Here is a 24,957-nt window from a genome sequence, read left to right as displayed (position 1 = left end):
GCGGAGCCCTAGCTAACGTCTGCAGTATCGATTCACGTTGCGGACTTTAGTGTGGCTCCGTGATATCACAGTGTTAAATTGGTCACCATTACATCTACATCTACATCCATACTCCGCAAGTCACCTGAAGGTGTGTGGCGGAGGGTACCTTGAGTACCTCTATCGGTTCTCCCTTCTATTCCAGTCTCGTATTGTTCGTGGAAAGAAGGATTGTCGGTATGCCTCTGTGTGGGCTCTAATCTCTGTGATTATATTCTCATGGTCTCTTCGCGAGATATACGTAGGAGGGAGCAATATACTGCTTGACTCCTCGGTGAAGGTATATTCTCGAAACTTCAACAAAAGCGCGTACCGAGCTACTGAGCGTCTCTCCTGCAGAGTCTTCCACTGGAGTTTATCTATCATCTCCGTAACGCTTTCGCAATTACTAAATGATCCTGTAACGAAGCGCACTGCTCTCCTTTGGATCTTCTCTATCTCTTTATCAACACTATCTGGTACGGATCCCACACCGGTGAGCAGTATTGAAGCAGTGGGCGAACAAGCGTACTGTAACCTACTTCCCTTGTTTTCGGATTGCATTTCCTTAGGATTCTTCCAATGAATCTCAGTCTGGCATCTGCTTTACCGACGATCAACCTTATATGATCATTCAATTTTAAATCATTTCCTAATAAAAACGACACGTATCAGCTGATGCCGGTGACAGCTGCCGTACTCCCCATATTTTAGGCCTGGAATGACCTTCCGGCTTTAATAACGTCGATATCGACGGGATGTGAAACCTTAGTCTTCCTTCTCTGTATGTCCATCTTTTTAGAGATGGTTGCGGGTCTCGGCTGTTCGATACAGGATGTCAAATTAAACACCTTTCAGCCGTATAGTGTCCAAACTTATTTTATTTGGCTACCAGTTTCAGCGTTTTAATACGCCATATTCAGGCCCCCGACCGGCGTGTAAGAAGATTCTACCTCGGTTCCGACCAATACAGGTGCCAGGAATACTGGTATTAGTAGATTTTTGCTATAGCGATAACATCAGACCATTCGGCAGATGATGGCTGATGTGATCGCTATAGCAAAAATCTACTAATACCAGTATTGCTGGCACCTGTATTGATCGGAACCGAAGTAGAATCTTCCTACACGTCGGTCAGGGGCCTGAAGATGGCGTAGTAAAACGCTGAAACTGGTAGCCAAATAAAATAAGTTTGGAAACTAGACGGCTGAAAGGTGTTTGACATCCTTAATCTTCCTTCTTTCTTTGAAGACGAGGTAACACGGCCGAAACCAGCCACAGCAATGAAAATACGTTGTCTGGCGTGCGCTTTGTTTTTAAATCGGTGAGTTGTCAGAGTGTGACTGGGTGTGTTGTCTGAACGCAGGAGTTCCTGCTGAAGCCGGAGGTCCGCGAGGTGGGCCAGGACGAGAAGACGGCTCGCGGCGAGGCCACGCTGCACAGCGCCACCGCCTCCTGGGACGGCACCTACAACGCGCTCCAGGGAGTGTCGATACGCGCGCAGCCGGGCCAGCTGTGCGCCGTCGTGGGACCCGTCGGCAGCGGCAAGGTACAGTCTGTCCCTCTCACTGGCGCAGCCGCTGACACTGCTGACTTCATTGCTCGGTTGGTTGGTTGGGGGTCAACGGTCTAGATAGCAATGTCACCAGCCTCACGTTCACTGGATAATCCCTCTGGAGTTACGGTAGTGACATCAGCCAGAAATCTGATCGAACGGTGGTGACATCAGCTAGAAATCTGGTCGAACTGTGACAGTGTATTTTTTCTTTCTTTCGCTTACGCCGTAGTCCCGCATCGATTGCAGGGTCGGCGTGGTTACAACGGATTTGGCAAGGTTAGTTTTAGTGGTGGCCGGATGCCCTTCCTGCCGCCACCCGGTCCCCCCAGGGATGGAATCAGTGTACCCCAGCTGTCTGCATCTAGTGGAAATCGTGAAATAGTGCGGACGTGTTTCAAATGTCTGTGACGCCTGTAACTGAGGCGGAACGTGGGAACCAGCCCGGTATTCACCTAGCGGGATGTGGAAAACCGCCTAAAAGCCACATCCAGGCTGGCCGGCACATCAGCCCTCGCCATTAATCGGCCGGGCGGATTCGATCCGGGGCCGGCGTGCCACCCGAGTCCAGGAAGCAGCGCGTTAGCGCTCTCGGCTACCCTGGCGGGTTCGAACTATGACAGTATATGGGAGTGGTCAAATCGAGGCATGGAGAGCAGAGATGGGAAATAATCGCATTAGGGATAAAAGTTTATGTCTACATTGCTACTTCTGATAAAGGGTGAACCGGAACTCCTCTGCCAAACTTTCTGAGCTGGTAGTATGGATCAAAACAAGACAAAAACGTCATGTAAACACTGAGAAAGCTCCTTCAGATCCCTCCGTATAGTGATATATGGTACTTGTGTGAAACTAGCCCCTCGGAAGGAAGTGTGTCGTTTACATGGCTACGTCTTTTAGTTTCCTTATTGTGTTACAAATAAATCGGCACGTGAAACACTCCCACATACTTGTTCCATTATATCATCCTGTTGTGCTTAACTGCAACGAGTGAAAGTCAGTTTTCGTGAGAGTAGCCAGTAGCTGTCTGCTAATACAGTTTCATCTACTCCTTCAGTTTTGCCAATTGCTTTAGGGAAAGCAGAAAGGCAGAAAAGCCTGGCTTGGTCTTCAGAGCTGGTACAATAGTAGACAAAAGAATTAGGTTGGCATGTAAGAGGTCCGCATCTTTGATGGCTCCCCGCCCCTCTCCGTTCCCACCTCAGGGGTAACGAAAGCGGCAGTCTAGGGCTGAAAGTATTACTGTTCGGCTGGGGCTGGTGAGCATGGACCAATCTCTGGGTAACCCACGGATGGTGGAATCTAAAATATTTAAAGTGCGAATTTTCAGTCATTTCATTGGAGTTTCTTTAGGAATCAGGGATAATCCTTTTATTTACCTTCGGAATAAATTTCATGTCAAGTTTCGATATCATTTTCTTTAATTTGGCTAATAACATTGTGTGTATGAATCAACTGGGTTCTATGTGCTTGACAGAAAAAAAAGAGACTGGGTTTCCCAGTCCGGTATGGAAGTGTATTCATTATTTCCAGAACGCGATCCTATTCCCATTTTAATGTATTCGTGGAAGACTAAAGTGAAAGATTCATTGTTGAAATTAGACGGCCTGTTCTATTCTCCTAATTAATATGCTAAATATGGAAGATACTCTTCTGTTGCACTTTTCTTTAAGTGAGTATCAGATGGCCTAAAGCCAAAAGAAAAGTTAAGATTAAATGAAAGTTAAAATGGAAAACAAAGTTAATGCTTAGAGGCACGAACGTTGAAATCAAGTACAATAAGTATATATTGTACCTCCTCCATTCCACTGGATTAGTAAAAGTAGTCCAACCAGCCCACTGTAAAAGTATAAGTAATACTCCGTCCTCCGTTCGACGGCAAAAGTAATCTAATTCAGTCTTCCATCAACCTCCACCATTTAAACGTAACTGTTCACACTCCCTTACCAAATCCAAATCTCCACTCAATGTAAACGTCCTTCACTCCACTTGTTGTTGTTGTTGTTGTTGTTGTTGTTGTCTTCAGCCCTGAGACTGGTTTGATGCAGCTCTCCATGCTACTCTATCCTGTGCAAGCTTCTTCATCTCCCAGTACCTACTGCAGCCTACATCCTTCTGAATCTGCTTAGTGTATTCATCTCTTGGTCTCCCTCTACGATTTTTACCCTCCACGCTGCCCTCCAATACTAAATTGGTGATCCCTCGATGTCTCAGAACATGTCCTACCAACCGATCCCTTCTTCTAGTCAAGTTGTGCCACAAGCTCCTCTTCTCCCCAATTCTATTAAATACCTCCTCATTAGTTATGTGATCTACCCATCTAATCTTCAGCGTTCTTCTGTAGCACCACATTTCGAAAGCTTCTATTCTCTTCTTGTCTAAACTATTTATCGTCCACGTTTCACTTCCATACATGGCTACACTCCATACAAATACTTTCAGAAACGACTTCCTGACATTTAAATCTATACTCGATGTTAACAAATTTTTCTTCTTCAGAAAGGCTTCCCTTGCCATTGCCAGTCTACATTTTATATCCTCTCTACTTCGACCATCGTCAGTTATTTTGCTCCCCAAATAGCAAAACTCCTTTACTACTTTAAGTGTCTCATTTCCTAATCTAATTCCCTCACTCCACTAGTAAAACGAATCTTCCACCATTCACCTGTTAAACGTAACCGTTTCAACATGAGCTCTAAAATGTACACCTTAAGAGGTATGAACACTTGTCCATCTTCGCGACGGTGAAACACATCTCTTCTATTGAAGAAGTGCTCACAACTCTTAAGGTACGCATTTTAGATCCCTTGCTTACATGACCTTTTTTTCTTGTGCTGGTCCATACGACTACGGGAGCGAAAATTCGTTCGCTGCCAGAACACTTGGGTGCTGCAAGTTTATCGGTTTTCCATCGTCTCGTTTTCCTATTGGTTGATTTAAATTCTTTCAAATTTGTTTTTGATTCAAAGTAAAGAAAAACTTGTTTCATCGCTTATTCTTTCTGGTTACGACTTTTTGGGTGTATTGCACTCTGAGTTGCATTATAAATTTGTTGTTTGTACTCTGCTCGCATACATAATATTGGGCGGAGTCAATGATTCATTATTTATTTTTGTTTCATATGAAAAAGAAGCTGATTCTGTAGCCTTGTGCTCTGTGAGCTTACGTATATTTTTTACTGCTTACGAATCCGTGTGTGAATGCTCGATTTGAGTGCATTGTAAGTATATTGCTTCTATTTAATTTTATTTTCGTTTGAATCCGCTTTCACTACTTTTTCATATTTAATGGAGAACTGCATGTAAGCAGCTTTTTAGAGAATTGATATTCTGCTTTATTACATCCTGTCACGAAACGACTATGGCGTCGCTTCTTGTCACTGAATGCCATGCATTTCAACGTAATTTGCAGAGATGGATCTAGGTATAGATGAGAACTTGTAGTCTTGGTGACTAGAGCATTCTTCCCTGTAAATACAACAGTAGTTACGCAAAGGTATTCACACATTATTAGTAGGTACTACATATGTATATGTAGTACCTATTAATGCTGTCTGCATAATACCTGCAAATGTTAAAAATACGACAGTAAATACGCAAATGTGTTCACACATTATTAATAGGTACAAATAATACATTTTAGGAGAAATCAAGATACTAGACTCATTCTCTCATCCCAGTGAAAATTTCGCAGGCCTCCATTAAATGCCAGAAACTACGAAAAACGGAAGCGAAGAAACATAACCTAGAATACGAGCAATATATGTACAACGCGTTTAAGCCGAGCAGTTTACAAACGGATTCGTAAGCGGTAGCAAAACGGTTCAAATGGCTCTGAGCACTGTGGGACTTAACATCTGAGTCATCAGTCCCCTAGAACTTAGAACTACTTAAAGCTAACTAACCTAAGGACACCACACACATCCATGCCCGAGGCAGGATTCCAACCTGCGACCGTAGCGGTCGAGGGTTCCAGACTGAAGCGCCTAGAACCGCTCGGCCACAGGTGGCCTGCCCAAGAGGTAAAAAATGGACATGATCCCAAAGAATACCAGCAATGTAACCAGCTTCTGTTTTGTATAAAACAAAAACGAATATGGAATCATTTATCCTACCCAATACTGTATTATGGATACGAGCAAAAGTTAGGCAGAATACAAGCAACACATCATTAAAACAAAGGCGATCTTTCGTTGCGACAACATATTCTCATCAAATTTCAATCGCCAACTTTCTCCTCCGATTGCGAAAATATTTTGTTGGCGCCTAATTTACTGAAGGAAATGACTATCATAATAAAATAAGAGAAATCAGAGCTCGCACGGGAAGGTACAAGTGTTCGTTTTGCCCATGTACTGTTCGAGCGTGGAACGGTAGAAAAGTATCTTATAGGTGGTTCGATGAACCCTCTGAGAGGCATTTAATTGTGAATTGCAGAGTAATCATTTAGATGTAGATGAAGATTATCTTGTCTGAGACAACCATAGTGGGAGGCTGGATTTTTGCGTAGTGTCATTCCTTTGTTGTTAGGTGGGTTGCTTGCGAGTTAAGGACTAAACGGCGAGGTGATCAGTCCGTCGTCCCTTTGTCAAGTGAGACAGCTGCTCTTCCCATTCCTGTAGGACCTGCTTCTTCATGATGAAGTTAGTGGATTCAATATTAGACTAAAAGGACATATATGCCAGTTTACTAGTGCCTATGTTCGTAAACTGTTTCCTCAACCTGGCGCTGGAAGTTGCTAATAAGAGTAGTGGCCAGTCTAGAAATAACAGCCTTCACTAACAACTGCATTAAATTCACTGAAATAAACGGATTCTCAAGAGGAATATAATCAATGAAATACCAGTGGTACGAAATGTTATCAGTGAAATTTGTACAAAAATGCTGAATCAGCATTGTGGCAACCCTGTGGAAGAGCTCATGATAAAAGGAAAACGTAAATGGCATTGGATATATGAGTCCGTCTTCGAGGCTTGGTTGGATGGGCTAATCGAATGGGCAGCACAAAGGCCCCATCGAGGAAAATAATTAAGGCGACTGCTTGTGAGAAACAAAACATCTGAGTATGAATCTAGGTCAGTGAAAAATTTTTATTTATCAAGTTATATTCAAACCTTCTGTGGTTTGTAGATCCGAAAGAGTGAATTCATTATTGCAGTTCTAGGTTTATCCCTATATTACGTTCGATTCCTATCCAACCAAGTGATGCTAACAACCACAGACTTTCCAATAATTTACAAACACTTTCTGCCTATAAAAACGGAAGAGTCCTGGACTGCAAAGGATGTCTCAGCCGAATGTGGTACGCGTTAGAGTGTCTGTCGCTTGTAGCCTTAAGAAATCCACCGGGATAATTAGTAAATTTTATCACTTAAGTAAATAAGCCGAAGATATGAGATCGGAATTATTTCAACGAATTTGATGAAAATAATAATAGAAATGACGTACATGGTAAGAGAAAGAAGTATCCCAAGATCTGATTGGGAGTACAGAATCGTTCAAGTAGTATGCTAAGGGTTAACATGGATGTTTTAAAGTTTAGTCTATAATCGTAGTAGACAAATTAGTTATTCGGCGACTGACATTGCTGCAATCGACTGTACGTAGTCCATTATTCATTTGTTTGTGGAATTCAGTGTTTCATATACATCAAATACTGATCGACAGGTATTTAGGAAACAGAGGGTCACGTTGGCTTCTTCGTAAATTATTACGAACAGGCTGTTGTCTTGTCCTGCTCATAGAGAAATTCAAACTAAATGTAGACACACTTGACTGCGGGTAAGTTCCGTACTTTATAGAAACAGAAAAGATGACTGCCGTCATGTTTCGACATTTTATGAAGTTGTCGCGTAATCTTTCTCAGCAGCATCTCATTTTGGCGTGGGTTCAATTCGTAACCAGTTAATACTGACTTAATTGTGTCTGTACCGGCCACTGCATTACGAAACCCTCAGCAAGTGACTTTGGTGAGTGACACTATTTATTGAAATAAGTACGCACACGGAACTGTCAGCTTCCCTATTTCATCGTTTTCTGTTCTTGAATCCATGTGAATCCATTATTATATCATAACAGAAAGATGAACCTGTGAGAAAGGTAGACAGGGTAAAGTTGACATCTACAGGCCCTGACTTTATATCATGGACTGTTCACTCTATATTTGTGACGATGTTACTGGATTGTTAACGTATATCAACCTGCTGCAGTTTCATCACTGCCTCATAATTTTTGTACAGTATACAATACAGGGTAAATCCAAACTCTGGTTACATATTTTTACCTGTGGATCAGATTTTTACTGTTTTGGCCGGCTGGAGTGGCCGTGCGGTTCTAGGCGCTGCAGTCTGGAGCCGGGCGACCGCTACGGTCGCAGGTTCGAATCCTGCCTCGGGCATGGATGTGTGTGATGTCCTTAGGTTAGTTAGGTTTAATTAGTTCTAAGTTCTAGGCGACTGATGACCTCAGAAGTTAAGTCGCGTAGTGCTCAGAGCCATTTGAACCATTTTTACTGTTTTGACAGGTGAAATCATTGGCCTGCAGTATTCGTTACACGTATATTCATTCGGTTTATTACTCTAATTATCTTTATAACCCTGTTCTGAATTGAGAATACCCGCATGCGTGTAATACGAAATGTATGTCATGTTTGTAAGATTTTTTTTCATTAACTGATGGTACTAGCCGTTGAAAACACAGTTAAATGCTCTCTTGCCTGCTACTCCCAGATTTGATCATGACACTAGTAAGACACAACTATGCGTGCAGGAAATCTCTGTTCAACTTCTAAAAATTTACCGGTAGATTTTGATCTCACTGTGTATGTTTTGACACAATTTTTTTTTTTTACATTAGGCCAGATTGGCGAACACTTATGAATTCGCCCTACTGATCATTGCTTCAAGTCTGCGAAGAGAAAATAATCGCAAATTACTAAACTGAGAGAACAGAGTTGGTCAGATCTTCACCGTTCCTTGTGATACTTATTCAACTGAGAAGCATAAAACAGATCTATGGTCTTTCGTAGAGATGGCTGACAAATATCATGTCACTGACAAAGGAAAACAATTGAGAGACATTAAAATATCGTACTTTGCCATCTGTATAGTGGTCCTCCCAAAAACACAGCAAGTACAAAAACAATACTCGGACTTATCTCGTTGTTAATTAGTATAAAGGGAAAGTCCACAACAGTTGTCTGGGAAGATTTTAAATGGTTAATTAAGATGTTGCGTTTTAAAGCTAATATGCCACAAGCACTACACGCTGATGGGTCTTTCTTCCACATCTGTATTAATGCGACTTGTCACTCGGCCTGGGTAACTGGAACAATGCTCCCCATGGGATAGTAGTTGAATGAATATGATACACCTTATTGTTCTGTACCTCCAGCCACACATTTTCCGGCACATGATCCTCCTCGTCATCCGTGATATGCGATAGCGTGTTTCTTGGCAAGTACAGTATCTAGTCTGCAGTGTTAGCCGTTCCATTTCCCAGAGTTCTAATAAGTCATATTTGTGGTTGTAAATGGAAACAAAGCCATCGTAGTTTTGTTGTGTTCGTTTCTTACTGATTTGAAAGACAATATATGACCAAGAAGTTCTTGCGGTGCTCACCCCTCATTTACATGAATGTCTTCAGGATCACACAAGAAGAGCTACGCTTTACATTCGAGGTTATTATACATGGTTTAAGCGATTTCACGGATTTACTGTTCTTATTTTATTTGACATATTGCCATAGGGCTCACATTACAGTGAACGCATTTAGGAAACTAACGGTGAATCACAACTAGGAAAAAATGTCGACAGTTTCAGTGTAAAGAAACTGATGGAAAAAATCGCAACACCAAAAAGTAATTAATGTAGAGTAATGAAATTTCTGGATTACTTTTGTCTAGATAACGTATTTAAGTGATTAACATTGCAAGATCATTGGCTAATGTAAGCGCGAGATAAGCCAGTGCAAATGTGAAATGCTGGTACATTAATAATCGGTGTAACCGCCAAAATGTTGAATGCAAGCATGCAGACGGGCATGCATTGTGTTGTGCAGGTGTCGGATGTGAGTTTGTGGGATGGAGTTCCATGCCTGTTGCAGTCGGTCGGTCCATACAGGGACGGTTAATGCTGGGTGTGGACGACGCTAGGGTTGTTGTCCGATGATATCCCATACGTGCTCGACTGGAGACAGATCTGGTGATCAAGCAGGCCAAGGCAACATGTCGACGCTCTGTAGAGCATGTTGGGTTACAACAGCGATATGTGTGGGAGCGTTATCCTGTTGGAAAACATCCCTGGAATGCTGTTAATGAATGGAAGCACAACAAGTCGAATCACAAGGTCTACGTACAGATTTGCAATCAGGGTGCGTGGGATAATCACGAGAGTGCCCCTGCTGTCATACGAAATCGCACCCCACACCATAACTCCAGGTGTAGGTCCAGTGTGTCTAGCACACAGAAAGGGTTTTTGCAGGCCCTCAGCTGGTCTCCTTCTAACCTGGCACCGAGGCCGAACCAGCTTCCATCAGAAAACACAACAGACCTCCACCCTGCCCTCCAGTGAGCTCTCACCTTACGCCACTGAAGTCGCAAATGGTGATGGTTCGGGATCAATGGAACGGACGCTACAGGGCGTCTGGCTCGGACCTGTTCTTAAAGTAACGTATTTGTAACAGTTTGTTGTGTCACTGTGGAGCCAACTGGCGCTCGAACTGCTGCAGCACATGCAGTACGATGTGCCAGAGCCATACGTCGGAAACGATTGTTGGTGCCACGTGGCAGTCCGAAGTCTGGTCGTCTTGCGACCGTACATTTCCGTGACCAACGCTGCCAACAATCATGTACAGTGGCTACAGTCCTGCCAAATCTTTCTGCTTCATCGGAGGAGGAACATGCAGCTTCTCGTAGCCCTGTTACACGACCTCGCTAAAACTCAATGACGTGTTGATAATGGCGCCTTTGTCGCCTTTAAGGAATTCTCGACTAACATCAACTCACCACGTCCAATCTCAAAGGCAGCTAACACTCACAACCGTCACAGCGTGTATTTAAAGCAAACCTGATTTGCAAATCAAATGGTTCAAATGGCTCTGAGCAATATGAGACTTAACATGCGAGGTCATCAGTCCCCTAGAACTTAGAACTAGTTAAACCTAACTAACCTAAGGACATCACACACATCCATGCCCGAGGCAGAATTCGAACCTGCGACCGTAGCAGCAGCGCGGTTCCGGGCTGAAGTGCCTAGAACCGCCCGGCCACACCAACCGGCCGTGATTTGCATCCTCGTAGTGGTGTTACTAGCGCCACTCTTTTGCGAGTGGCGTGATATTTGAAGAGGCATATTTTTCCAGATGTAGAAACACGATTACCAACTTTCGTTTATGGCGCACAACTTTTCCTTGGTGTTGCGCATTTTCCATCGGTGCAGATACCAAGTGACGGTTCTCGTCTGAAAAAGTATATAATGCTATCATAAGGTTGTCACTGGAATGAGGTATTTATTCTGCTCATTTAGGATTAAAAGTAGCCATTTATAGCAACTCAGATTAGAAATCTACCCTTGCATTCATAAAATCCTCCTTTGCTTGAATTGCTTATGATCTTGTAGCTCTTCTGCGATGCATGAACTTGCGTTCTGCTAATGGTTTAGCGACAGGGTCCGAACCAGAGGACTATAGATTTATTGGACTTCATACAACTAGGTACTAAAAAGAATTTTTCGAAGGTGGTTTATAATAGCATAGAAGCTGAAAGGTACCCTGGGGGGACTGCTTAAATGATTCATTGTGTTGCCATAATTTTAGTGTTCAAACAACATTTATTTTTTTTCTATGAAAACAGACATAAATTATGCTAAACAAGTTATTGATTGAACACCATAAACAACTAACAGCTGGTTTAAGACTACACTGGACAAGGATCCTGGGTTGGCAAAGACGATTTGAGCAGATTTGATTGATCAAATCTACGAAAGTTTTTCTATATATGTGCAGCGGAGAGCGAGTGGCGATTGAGATCTGTACGCCCTGGCAATGCCGGTGCGGCAGTATGTTCCCCTGTTTGCTTCGTGCGGCGATGTAAATTGCAGCTTGCGAGATGTGTGCGGCGGAGGTGAGACGTGGTGGCGGCACCAGTGAATCGATCGCGGCCACTAAAGAAATGCAAAAATCTCACGGTCTAGCGGTCAGGCAGACGGATCGCAATTCACTCTCTACCAGAGCCCTGAAATCACAGTAGATTTCAGTGTGTGACACATCCGTTCACTGGTCATACCAAGGACCAATTTTGCTCTCTTATACGACAGAGCACGCAAGGATACCAAACGTCAAGACTGGTAAACCAAAACCGAATAATTGTGCCCTCGGCAAACGGGCAGTCCAAAACGTTTGAAGTCACACTGTTGGTACAGTGAGAACTTCACCACAGGCTCCCTAGTCTAAACTACTCGCAAGTGAAATAAGTCTCAGGACTGGTCCCAAGTACCAACCACACATTCCAGAGCTTTGACCAGAAGTGCTTACCAGACCAAAGTCACACACCCGATTGCCTCGCACCTCTCCAGAAAAAAAAGCGTTTTCCTACAAAGTGCACAAACGACACTGCCTTCACCCTATATTAAGCCAATCACAGGGCTCTAGAGGCGCTAAATCTCCCCTCCCACACGACAGCATAAATTCATGTGAAACCAGGGCAAGATTTAAGAAACCTGCATCTCTGGAGAGAAAAGAAACCGACAGTTACTGGCTTTTTTTTAACTTTTCGCAGAGGGGGAAGATAATTTTCTCTGAAGTCGTGTTGCTTTCCAATGCAACAAGTGAACAGATACAGTCTTAAATATATTTATCTAAATCGCCTGTGCCTTGGAGCTTGTTAGTCCTAGCTATGAGGTGTAATAAAGATTCTATCTCTAAACGTTTCTCAGACAGAGGAGTTTCTTATACAACCAAGGGGGCCAATGGAAGTGGTTCACAGGCCTATTTGCAGTATCGGCAAACACGAAAACTCGTGAATTTTTATTACGTATGGCTCTGCACACAATGCCTGGTTTACGGCTCCACTGTGTAGACGCGTTACTTTGGACTGTCGCCCACAGCCCAAGCTTTGGCTGGCGCCATGGCAGGGATGACGGCATTGTTCTGTTGGAGACCTGTCTCAACAAGGGGCTGCCCTGTCTGCCCTGTACGGCTGTGGACCTGTCCGGCAAGATTTACTGTTGGATGGGCAGGCCGCCAATTGCTTTCAACTCTCAACATGCCATTTCTACGAGCTAAGAACCATAAAAATACCTCATGCTTTTAGCGCCCTACCAGGCTTCATCAACGTCTGCTCAGGCCGTTAACTAGAGTCTCGCTCAAGGTGCGTGAAATTGTAACAAAATCTTTAATAATTTTCTGTGTACGAAAAATGAGTGAGAGTAACTTGTCCTCTCTCAAAGCTTCCTATAAATACTTCTGTGCTATAATGCTCTTAATACGTGGAATGCTTTAATGATGCGAGCGAGGATTTTTCTGTATGTAACAGTAATTTCTCAAACCCAAACCACTAGTGTTCTTACTTATTTTTGTAGATGTCATTTCGTTCAGAATTATAGGTTTCGGCTTGATTTGATGTTTGGCGACCTTAAGGCTTAAAAAACAAATATAAACTTTGCATGATTTGATTGTTAGCTTGTTTTAGCCTCGAGCACAAAACAAAAACGTGTCTACTGCCCTTCAATACGGCGGTCGTCAGTGTTGCCAACGTAATTTGACCCAGAAGTGAATATACACAGTGTCTTGTGAAGCTGTAAAACCTGTCGCTCGAATCGCCCTACTAGAACTGCTGAAACTCACTGAAAATGCCCACCTTCAGCTGATGCGCTATTATGGTGGCTTGTGACTTCATTATTATGTGTTCAGTCAAGCCATACGTCAGAATTACGAAATGCTTTTGAATAAAATGTTCATTCACGCACATTGAAAGACACTGAAGACCCGTTTTAGGGAACAATCTGTTTATCAATATACAGTTCGATGATCCTCAAAGTTCCAGTTTTGTCTCCATACGGTTCAGGTTAATAACGTAGTGATTTAACAGGACTGACGTGGGGGATGGAAGGGATAAAAACATACAAAAATGAAAATCACTACAAAAATTCTAAACAAAAAAATTGAAAAGAATGTGGTTAACATGTGAACAAAAAAATTGTATTTGATTAGTTAACTACAAAACTGGAATTCTGAGGGGACAAAGTATTTGGAAACTACTTCGAATCGATGCATTTTTTTATTCATGTTTTACTTAATTAATATTAGTATATTAATGAAAGCATGATCCTTCACATAAAACAAGTTACCCGTATAGAAGTGTTTTAATCTCGCTCTTCAACTGTGATACCTCATCTGCGTGAAAATTCTTTCTCAAGAAAGTGTCAAGAAATAAGGTGCGTGGTGGTCCTTTATTAGCTTTGGTGGAATTACTCCACTGAAGCTATATGCCACCCTCTCCTCCACCTAATCACACCTACAGAGGTTGGACAAAAATGTGGAAACACGGCGAAAAATGCATGCTTGAACAAAAGGCAGATGCCTGCAGGTTGCGTTGTTGTATTTGACCACGAACGGCACTTGTGTAATGTTCTCAATACATTACTAGTGTCAGTCCTGGTCAGAAAAGTGTTCTATGTCGTTGTGAGTGCAGTATATGGGAGCTACATGAATTTGAACGTGGGTAGTTTGTTGGGGCTTGTATAGCGATTGCTTTAGTAATCAAGGTGGCCGAAGTGTTTAGTACTTTAAGAGGCTCCGCCTACAGGGAAAGTGGAAAAACATCACCTGCTAGTTCACAATGTGAACGAAACTGTGCGTTGAGTGATCGTGACAGACGGCCACTGAAGAGGGTTGTGATGAAAAATAAGTCGTCGGCAGCTGCAAAAGTCTCTGCAAAACTGAATGTCGCAGTCGCGAGCCCTGTCACCACCAAAACAGTTCGAAGGGAGATCCACAAGAAGGAAACTGCACGACGAGCTAGAATTCCAGAACCGCTCATCACTGATGCAAATATCCGTAACACGAAAACGTGGTGCCGAAGCCATAAAACCTGCACTGTGGAGGAATGGAAGGAAGTCATTTGGTCGGATGAGTCTTGTTTCCCACTGTTTCCAACTTCCGGCGTTTGCGTCCCAGGAGTGAAACATGGCGGGGGTTCGGTGATGATTTGGGCATCCATATCGTGTTATTTCATGGGCTCCATCGTTACTCTGCAAGGTCACATTACTGCTAATCAGGTTCATGCCATGGTACAATGATTGTTCCCCTATGGTGATGCTGCGTTTTAAGAGGACAGGGCTCGTGTTCAGACATCACGTCGTCCAGGACTGATTTTGTGAAAACAGGAGGGTGAATTTTTGCATGTCCCCTGGCCACCGGAGCCCCCACATCTCAATATTATTGAGCCTTTGTGGCCTAATTTGGAGAGAAGGGTACGTGATCGCTATCCACCTTCATCTGAACTTGCTACTATTGTGCAGGAGAATGGTGCAAGATTCCCTCGAAGACCATATAGGACTGGTATTTATCCATTCCGAGACGACTGGAAGCTGTTCTGAATGTCAACGGGCTTCCTACACCGTATTAGTTTCGGTAATGTGTTGTGTTTTGGCGTTTCCATATTTTTGTCGATAACCTGTATGTCGCTACGTATAAGCGGTTCTCGCTTCCATTTTCAGTGCCTTATGGCCACTGTTCACTGCAAACACTGTCACTACGTATCCACCAGCAGTTAATGTGTACTAGAAAAGTTTGAAAATGGAGGTTACAAGGTGAATGTGAATAATAGTACCACCCACAGTGACGCAGCATCGCGCTATGGAAATAATTATGTCATATCCGAAGATAAGCCTGAAAAGGCTCGAAAACTATTTTGTCGAAATAAGCTGGTCCTTCAATAGCAATTCCGGTACATTTGCTAAAGGCATATTTTCAATGGAGAATTAGAAACTGACACTTCCATAGTACTCATCGTAAATTTTAACTAGTGCGTGAGAGGATATAAACTGAGAAGAAAATTAAAAAACAGTATCACTCATACATTTCTGCTTCGTTAATAATGAAGCTGTAGTGTGAGCGTTTGTAGAAAAACAGAAAAATGCTAAAAAAAATTGAAGAAGGCCTCTAGGTGCCGCTGTTCTCCTACGCATGAATTTTCGTATGCGTGCTCGTTGGTGATATTGCCAAGTCTTGGAACCATAATAGTTACAGGCTCACTCTGTTGGAGAAGATAAGACAGCCAGCATTGTCACCGTCCCACGGACAAACAGCAAATTGCAAGTAATACTGCGGTGCCGCCAGATGTTCCCAATAGCTCAGCCGTTAACGAGAAGGGTAATAATTACGAGGCAGTGGAGCCGAGCAAGCGAACAGGAACAATCTAGTTTCACCCGCGCAAACTGTAAAAGTACGCTTGTTATTGAGACAGGATCAATCCGGTTTTAATTGTGCTGCAGAAATAAGGGATGCCGTCGTATAAATAACGCCGAGTGGTCGTCCGTGCGTGGCGGCGTTATTGCCAAGTGGGGCGAAGGCATTTGACCCCCTCAATTGGACTTTGCGGGTGAATGTTGACAGGGAGTAAACAGTAAGCGGAACGGAAAAAACCCGCTCTGCAGAAGGCCTCGTCTGTTATAGGGCGATCATACGTGACAGGAAGAAGGCAAATGCTGTGTTGTTTAATGACGGTACTAATGACTGTTACTCCATGCCCATAAAATAGACCACCTAGGGTACGGCGTCAGGTGGGCAATAGAAGACAGAGTGGAGCTTTATGCAAAATTAGCCACCGAACCACGAGCGATCTAATAATGTACCATCAACTGTGTTATCTGCTTTTTGCAGCGCTCCTACGAATCTGGAATCTTCTGTATTTGTCTCCTTTGTCAAGCAGCAGGTGTTCTCTGATAATAGTTGTATTTCTCTCGAGATTTTACTATCAGAAACAGTCTTGATCACAATTTATTTATTACGGTGACCGGTTTCGACCACTACTGTGGTCATCTTCAGACCAATGAATAAGAACTTCCTTCTGGTGGTAAATCGTTCTCGAAATTACTGATCCTCATCGCAGCCATGATGGTAACCACGAAAACGACCGAAGTAACTGAGACTGCCATACATCATTGTCTTACAGTATTTTGTTAAGTTATTAATGGATTTACTATAATAATTCAAAAGTTTATGTCGTCCTTAACAGGAGATAAATTTGTTTTATCATCACTGCTTGAAGGTAATATCAGGCTCCATCAGTGAAATAACGTCTTGTATCTTCCTCATCGTGTTCTCAGTAGTTTTCTCCATGTAAATAATTTGTATTCGTAGAAGGAAAGGACAGAAGGAATGCTATGGCGTAACATCCCGTCGACTCCGAGGTGATTAGAAATGGAAAAGCGGTTCACGTTGCTTGTTTTGGTCCAGTCGGATCAGATACGAACTGTGGAGTAATTCTATTTCATACTTCTGAGTTTCTGAATAAACCTCTGACACGATAAGTAATTGTTTCAGAATCCACTCGAACGCACGTCCCCATATCCGTCTTCTAATGCGTCGAATACATTTGCGCCACACTCGAACCCTAGTATCAGCTCTTACCAACTGAAATCGGAACTCATCTGACCAGGCCACGGATTTACAGTGGTCTGGAGTCCAGCCGAAATGCTCACTAACCCAGGAGAGACGTTGCAGGCGCTGTCGCCGTCTGTCATCTGTTGCCATAGTCCATTAACACAAAATTTCGCCGCACTGTCCTAACGGATACGTTTGTCGTACATCACACGTAGATTTCTGCGATTATTTCACGCAGCGTTCCTTGTCTGTTGTTTCTGACGACTCCACACAAACGCTTCTACTCTCGGTCGTTTAAGTGAAGGCCTTGGGTCACTGCATTGACCGTGGTGAGAGGCAATGCCTCAGATTTGGTATTCGCGACACACTCTTGACGCTGTGGATCTTGGAATATTGAATTCCCTAACGAGTTCCGAAATGGAATGTCCCATGCGTCTAACTGCTGCACGCGTCCAACTGCGAAGTCAAAGTTTTTTAATCACCGTCGTGTGGCCATAATAACGGCGGAAACCTTTCTACATGATTCACCTGGGTACAAATAACAGCTCCGCCAATGCACTGCCCTTTTATACCTTGTGAACATGATTCTACCACCATTTGTATACGTGCATACTGCTATCCCTTGATTTTTGTCACCTCAGAAGTACACCCCGCATGTTAATCAGTGGGATTGGAGGTAACTCATATTAATTTCGCTATGAGTAGCTAAATAGCTTTGAGATATCACAACAGGTGGTTTTAGGTACACTTCCTAGCAGCCCATTATCCATTCCGTCTTCATTCGGACTGTTGCGGTACTGCCGGCCGAAGTGGCCGTGCGGTTAAAGGCGCTGCAGTCTGGAACCGCAAGACCGCTACGGTCGCAGGTTCGAATCCTGCCTCGGGCATGGATGTTTGTGATGTCCTTAGGTTAGTTAGGTTTAACTAGTTCTAAGTTCTAGGGGACTAATGACCTCAGCAGTTGAGTCCCATAGTGCTCAGAGCCATTTGAACCATTTTGTTGCGGTATTGGTATGTCTGTTTGCGTGACGCGGCAGAAAGCGTGTTATGTTTGTGGAGATAATTTTGTTTGTTTGCTTCTGGAGGGGGGATTCAGGTTTTTTTATCCAGTCGGATTATATGCATACTGCAGACTTATAAACAGCATTTCTAATTCAAATGGCTCTAAGCACTATGGGACTTAACATCTGAGGTCCTCAGTCCCCTAGACTTAGAACTACTTCAACCTAACCTAAGGACATCACACACATCAATGCCCGAGGCAGGATTCGAACCTGCGACCATAGTAGCAGCGCGGTTCCGGACTGAAGCGCCTAGAGCCGCTCGCCCACAGCAGCCGGCAACAGTGTTTATGTTCAGCGTTTACTTATTTTTTGTGACGATGTGTGTACGATAAAAAGCAATCTTGAGGAATTTCGCCTTGAGAGACCAGTGAATTAGATTCTCACAGTATGCATGTTCGACTGCTTCGCCAGTTCATGACGGAAAACCTCATGTGAATGATGAAAACCCTGGTGATGGATCTTTCGCTGCGAAACTAATATCGGGAATTGAGACCTGAAAACGGTACAGTCGAGGGACTTCTTTTAGTCATAAATTATTAAGAATTAGTGACGAAGGTCGCAACATATGGAAGCCTGCTGTAATGAAATGTTATCATGACCCCACTCGTCATAATAGGTGAACTGGTATAAATTGTATGCAGAAAAGACAACAAATGGTTCAAACGGCTCTGAGCACTATGGGACTTAACATCTATGGTTATCAGTCCCCTAGAACTTAGAACTACTTAAACCTAACTAACCTAAGGACAGCACACAACACCCAGTCATCGCGAGGCAGAGAAAATCCCTGACCCCGCTGGGAATCGAACCAGGGAACCCGGACGTGGGAAGCGAGAACGCTACCGCACGACCACGAGCTGCGGACAAAAGACAACAGATCGAAAACTGCCATTGGTATTTTGCTGCCATACGTAAGTAGGAACTTCGTAACTACGCACTGGGCAATTGTGTATTCGATGAGGAGAGTTTTGAAAATTCAGCACGGCCTGAACTTTGAGAAAGGGCAAGATCCATCGCCTTCATTAGAGCTTTGCACTGTTAGTAGTCTGTTTATTCTACTACATTCTACATCTATAAATTGTAACTTCTGCAGCATCATCACATTTGAAACAAAATCTAAATATGGTTCTATCACTTTCCGTGAATATAAAGTTTATGTAACTTCATAATTGCAATCAGATAATCCATATGTGATTTATGAAATGGCTTCCAAGTGTAACGCACAGCTGTTTGAAAAAATGTATCATCATAAATGTGTCGCTATAAATAAATGAAATTTTGCCCTTGTCCCATGACTGTGTGTAAGAAGCAGTAAAACAGGCTTTACATATTCAAATGTCAGTAGTACGTAAGGCTGCCAAGCGTTAATATAGGGCCTTCTATATCTACTGAAATTTAAAAAAAAAACTTCGAATGAATGTCTAAGCGATTACCTTCTAAATACTTTCTATTAAAGTCCAGAGGTAATTTTATTGGCTACTAGAAGAGCTTCACAACCAAGACGCCAATTACGTAATCCCACTCACGATTCATAAGCAGTAAATGGACCAGCAATTTCTGTTGAAACTCGCATTCAGTTATCCGTTAACGTAAGGTATCACTTTAGCTTGTGTAATTTTCGTGATGTGATGGACCCTACTGATAGTTCACGCAATTTGAAGCACACAGTTACGGACCATGCTATCTCACCTGGCTTCTGCCGGTGTGATGCTGTGTAACGCATCCCGGGAATGTTGATTCTTCCTGCTGAACCAGAACTGTATTCTTAGACGTACTAAGAGTGATCTGAATAGACAGTTTGTTGTCGGTCGACAAGTGACTGTGTGGTGATCAACACGATGTAGCCAAAAGCGTGTTTGTCGGGATATCAAGAGAATCCTGCGCAAACCTGTAGCAAACAAGCTACGGGAATACGATATTGCAGTGCCTGTGTTGTTGAGAACAACGATGCAATGTTCCTTCGGACATGCAAGCAATTATAATGTCCTCCCCAGTACGGGAATTACATAATACAGGTTATGCCTCAGGAACGACGACATACGGAAGTTTGTATCTGGCCGTGAATCGCACACGAATAGCCAATGCGTTTAAGGCGACCGCTCGCATAAATTGGGAAATTCGGGTTCCAGTCTAGGTCCGACAGAAATTTTCATTGTCATCATTCCCTTACACAGTTTTCATGCAAACAACGGGAATATGTGGTATGCAGTCGGTAGCTCTAACTTAGATTTCAGTAGCGAACATGAAACTGATTTCTTGCTGGAAACTGTTATCATTTATCGAAAGAAGGAAGGAAGAAGGATTCAGGAAGAACCCCTAACTTCGTCGAGAGTGCCAGTAGCTGCTATCCGTTCGCTATGACTCGCGTTTGCTTCGCAGAAACAGTCTAGTCAGGCAAGACCAGAATAGACTAGAGGAGACCGGTTACGTCTGCACGTTTCGCTAGCAACTTGACGGAAGAATCACAAGGTTCAGACCCTCTACCTCCCGGTTATCCTACAATCAAACACAAGTGATGTACAGTCTTGTGCTTGATTTGAATTTATACGTAATGTACACTGTCGAGTTGAGTTATTGTGATCGCCTTAGATGTGTGAAACATGCACTCTACGAGACAGCGTTGGTGCAACACTTTATACGCCCACTGGGAATCAGTGTGCAAGCGAAAGTAGGGCAAGTCGATCTAGCGTTCAGCGGTTTGTGAAAGGTTACCAAGTGGAAACTGTACATTCCAAGACCACCACAGAACGGCCCTGCTCAAAGGCTTGCGGCCTAAAGTAATGGTTCGTTATTCTGTCCGGATTGTCAAGATGCAATTAAAAGTGAACAGCAGCATAAACTGCTGAAGTTGTGTGACTCCTACAAATCGACCTGTTTAAGTGCACAGGAAATAATTCTGCCAGAAGTTAATGTCTCATATGATCTGTCATGGCGTGGTTTCATTCATCCACTTTTCTTTGATGGTATTTTAAATGGTCAGGCGTATCTTTGGCCGGCTGCTGTGGCCGAGCGCTTCTAGGCGCTTCAGTCCGAAACCGCGCAGCTGCTACGGTCGCAGGCTCGAATCCTGCGTCAGGCATGGATGTGTGTGATGTCCTTAGGTTAGTTAGGTTTAAGTAGTTCCAAGTCTAGGGGACTGCTGACCTCAGATGTTAAGTCCCACAGTGCTTAGAGCCATTTGAACCATTTTTGAGACGTATGTTTATTTACGGAAAGATGGTGTTCCGTCAAATGGTTCAAATGACTCTAAGCACTATGGGGCTTAACATCTGAGGTCATCAGTCCCCTAGACCTAGAACTACTTAGGCCTAACTAACCTAAAGACATCACACAGAGCCATGCCCGAGACAGGATTTGAAACTCCGACCTTAGCAGCAGCGCGGTTCCGGACTGAAGGGCCTAGAACCGCTCGGTCACAGCGGTCGGCGGTGTTCCGTCGCGCAACTATCCGAAGTACCAGGGTTCCTTGGATGAAGCATCCACCATGATGGGGAACAGTGCTGAGTACACATCACAAACTACAGGCGTTAACCCGTCCGACTTTTTTTCGCTGAGAAAACTAGAAAGATAAGAATTACTAACAAAATTTAGTTACACCGAAGATGCAAAGGGATACATTGAATCGATGTGTAGAGCCATGTTGACCCGCTGTCAATGGTGGTTTGCTCAGTAATTCGGTGGCTTCGACATTGTTCACTAGCTGATGGTGCTCACTTAGGTCTGCTACGGCGACTCAGTAAAGATGCAAAAATAGCAACTACGTTTAGTTTTAACAGATACTTGAGAAGACGATATGCACGGGGGTTTATTTGAACCATCAGACTTGGCATGATCTGCGATACTGTATGTGTCCCTTCCTAGATGCAGTTATTAAATCCAGCAGTTATCGGTATCCCCGAATTCATTTCATTGTGCTAGACTACTCCAATCAACCGCTTTGCGGCTTCCACTTGTCCAACCACGGTCACCTACTCTGAAATAGAAAATGCTGCGAGAAAAGTTACGGAGAAGAGTCATAACAAAGAAAAGTTTTAATTTCATTTTAATGCCATGTCAAGTCCTTTCAGTAGGTCACTACTTCTATAACTCAAGTTACACTATTCTAGTCGATTCCGTGTACCACGATATCTACATCTACATATAAATGACTGCGCTGCACTTCACACGTAAGCGCCCAGCACAGGATTCCCCGAACCACACACTCTTTTTCTACCGTTCCACTTTCTAACACCGCCGGCCGGAGTGGTCGAGCGGTTAAAGGCGCTACAGTCTGGAACCGTACAACCGCTACGGTCGCAGGTTCGAATCCTGCCTCGGGCATGGATGTGAGTGATGTCCTTAGGTTAGTTAGGTTTAAGTAGTTCTAAGTTCTAGGGGACTTATGACCACAGCAGTTGAGTCCCATAGTGCTCAGAGCCATTTGAACCATTTCTAACACCGCATTGGAAAAAAACAACACTTTAATCTGTCCTTGTAAACTTCAGTACCCTATGAGTGAGTTTGCAAGTATCAAATTATTTGACATAAATGGCCAAGTCTTTCGATTTCATTGACTTACTATAGAAGCTTACATTTGTTACACCGCCAAAGGACTGTACACCTTAGTATGTGACATAAATTTCAGTTTGATACGTCTACCTGTTCCTGAGAAAAAGACGCCTTAAAAGGCGGACAGACTGACAGTCGGATAACAAATGACAAAAAATTACAGATAAACAATTTTCGGACTTTTTCCTTTTAGTTGTAGTGTGAAATCTTACTACTTGGCAAATTTCTCGATTCTAGGTCAGTGGGAATTATGAGTGACTTTGCGAGTATCAAAATATCTTACATAAATGGCCTTATCTTTGGCTGCACTAACTTAGAAGCTTCAATCTTATACACCATAATATATGACAGAAATTTCAACTTGATACGTCAACCAATTCCTGAGAAAATGGGTTTCTGGCAATCGGATAGAGCGACAGTCAGACAGGCAATAAATTGATGCTGTAAGAGTATCAGGGTTCCGCTTTTACCGACTGAGGTACAGAACCCGAAAAATTAGTTTTTAATTAGTTTTCCAACACTTGGTTGTTTTTAGTGCAGCTCTTTTGAGGATTTTGTTTGAGACACTGAAGAAAATTTGCTTGTTCAACAGCAGTTAAGGGGGTGAACATACTGGATGGTATCATCGTGATTTTCTTAGGCGACGGCAATGTTTGTTTTTGTGTTGGGCAGAGCTCGGTGCTTCAGGCGCTTCTGGGTGAGCTGCAGACGTCGGAGGGCCACGTGTCTGTGGGCGGCCGCGTGGCTTACGCGAGCCAGGAGCCGTGGGTGTTCGCGGGCACCGTGCGCAACAACATCCTGCTGGGCCGGCCCTACCAGCACGAGTGGTACCGCAAGGTGGTGCGCGCATGCGCGCTCGAGAGGGACTTCCAGCTGCTGCCGCGCGGCGACCACACCGTCGTGGGCCAGAAGGGCGCCACCCTCAGCGGAGGGCAGCGCGCCCGCATCAACCTCGCCAGGTAACGCCGGCCGCTGCTACATCCAAACACTCGCCGCTGCAAAGCTTCCCTCTTGCGAGGTGCTACACAGAAGTTCCGAGAATCCGAGTATTGCACCCAAAAGTCAGCGGTACAAACGTCAGCCGCTCGTGCCTCTAGTCTGTTATGTCTATATCTTCGTCTATATTCCGAAAACCATTTTCCGGTGGGTGGCGGAGAGTACTTCTGTTCCTTTGTAACTTCATCCCTTTCTTGTTCCAGTCACGAATAGTCAGCGGGAAGAACAATTGCCGGTAAGCCTTTTTGTGGGTTCGAATCTCTCTAATTATATCTTCATCGCCTTTCCCCGAGATGTAAGTAGGAGAAAGCGTTACATTTGTTGACAGTTCCAAGAACTATGCACTCGGAACTTTAACAGTAAATCACATCATGATGGAGAGCGCCTCTTTTGTAGCCTCTGCCACTGGAGTTGGCTGAGCATATCCGTGTTGCTTTCGTCCTTACTAAGTGAACCTATATCGAAATGTTTGATGATGATGATGTTTGGTTTGAGGTGCGCTCAACTGCGCGGTCATCAGCGCCCGTACAAATTCTCAATTCTGTCACAGACCAATTTTTTTTTCGCAGTCCAATCTAGCCACTGTCACGAATAATGATGATGATGAAATGATGAGGACAACATAAACAACCAGTCTCCGGGCAGAGAAAATCCCCAACCCTGCAGGGAATCGAACCCGGGACCCCGTGGTATCGAAATGTGCTGCTCCTCTTTGGATCTCCTCTTTTTCTCTATCAATTCCGTCTGGTACGGATCCCTTATGGACGAACAGTATTCAAGTACGAGTCGAACGAGGGCTTTAAAAGCTACATTCTTTTTTGATGGACAACATTTCCTGACGATTCTTCCAATGAATCTGACATCTGCCTTTCCTGCTCCACTTTAAATTCGTACCCATGCTCCTCTATACTTTAAGGACGAAGCTGCTGATTGTTCTGCTAGCGTGTAGAAACGAGTGCTTCTGTCTGTGTGTACGCAATACGTCCGAGAGATTTGAGTGGTGTAATAGTTTAAAAGATGACAAGGAGTCAGACATTTGGACACACCGTCATTATGCACAACTACGAAAACGATGATGAAAGTGTTAAACGGACGCACAAGAACAGATGACAGACAATCGAATATGTTTGTGAAATCGTTGGAATTTCATATGGGCCATGTCAATGAATTATAA

The 24,957-nt window shown here is 43.6% G+C and overlaps 1 protein-coding gene across 1 annotated transcript in view; it reads left to right on the top strand.

The window, feature by feature from the left end:
• LOC124775110 (ATP-binding cassette sub-family C member 4-like) overlaps nucleotides 1-24,957 on the top strand; it is a 365,777-nt gene that overhangs the window by 211,848 nt on the left and 128,972 nt on the right. Inside the window, exons 9-10 of the mRNA XM_047249941.1 lie at nucleotides 1,385-1,567; nucleotides 23,460-23,746. Of these exons, the coding sequence (XP_047105897.1) occupies nucleotides 1,385-1,567; nucleotides 23,460-23,746 (470 nt within the window). The remainder of the gene's footprint in view (nucleotides 1-1,384; nucleotides 1,568-23,459; nucleotides 23,747-24,957) is intronic.

This window comes from Schistocerca piceifrons, chromosome 2, assembly GCF_021461385.2.
Source record: "Schistocerca piceifrons isolate TAMUIC-IGC-003096 chromosome 2, iqSchPice1.1, whole genome shotgun sequence".
Taxonomy (NCBI): Eukaryota; Metazoa; Arthropoda; class Insecta; order Orthoptera; family Acrididae; genus Schistocerca; species Schistocerca piceifrons.
This window is presented reverse-complemented; position numbering and strand designations above follow the sequence as displayed.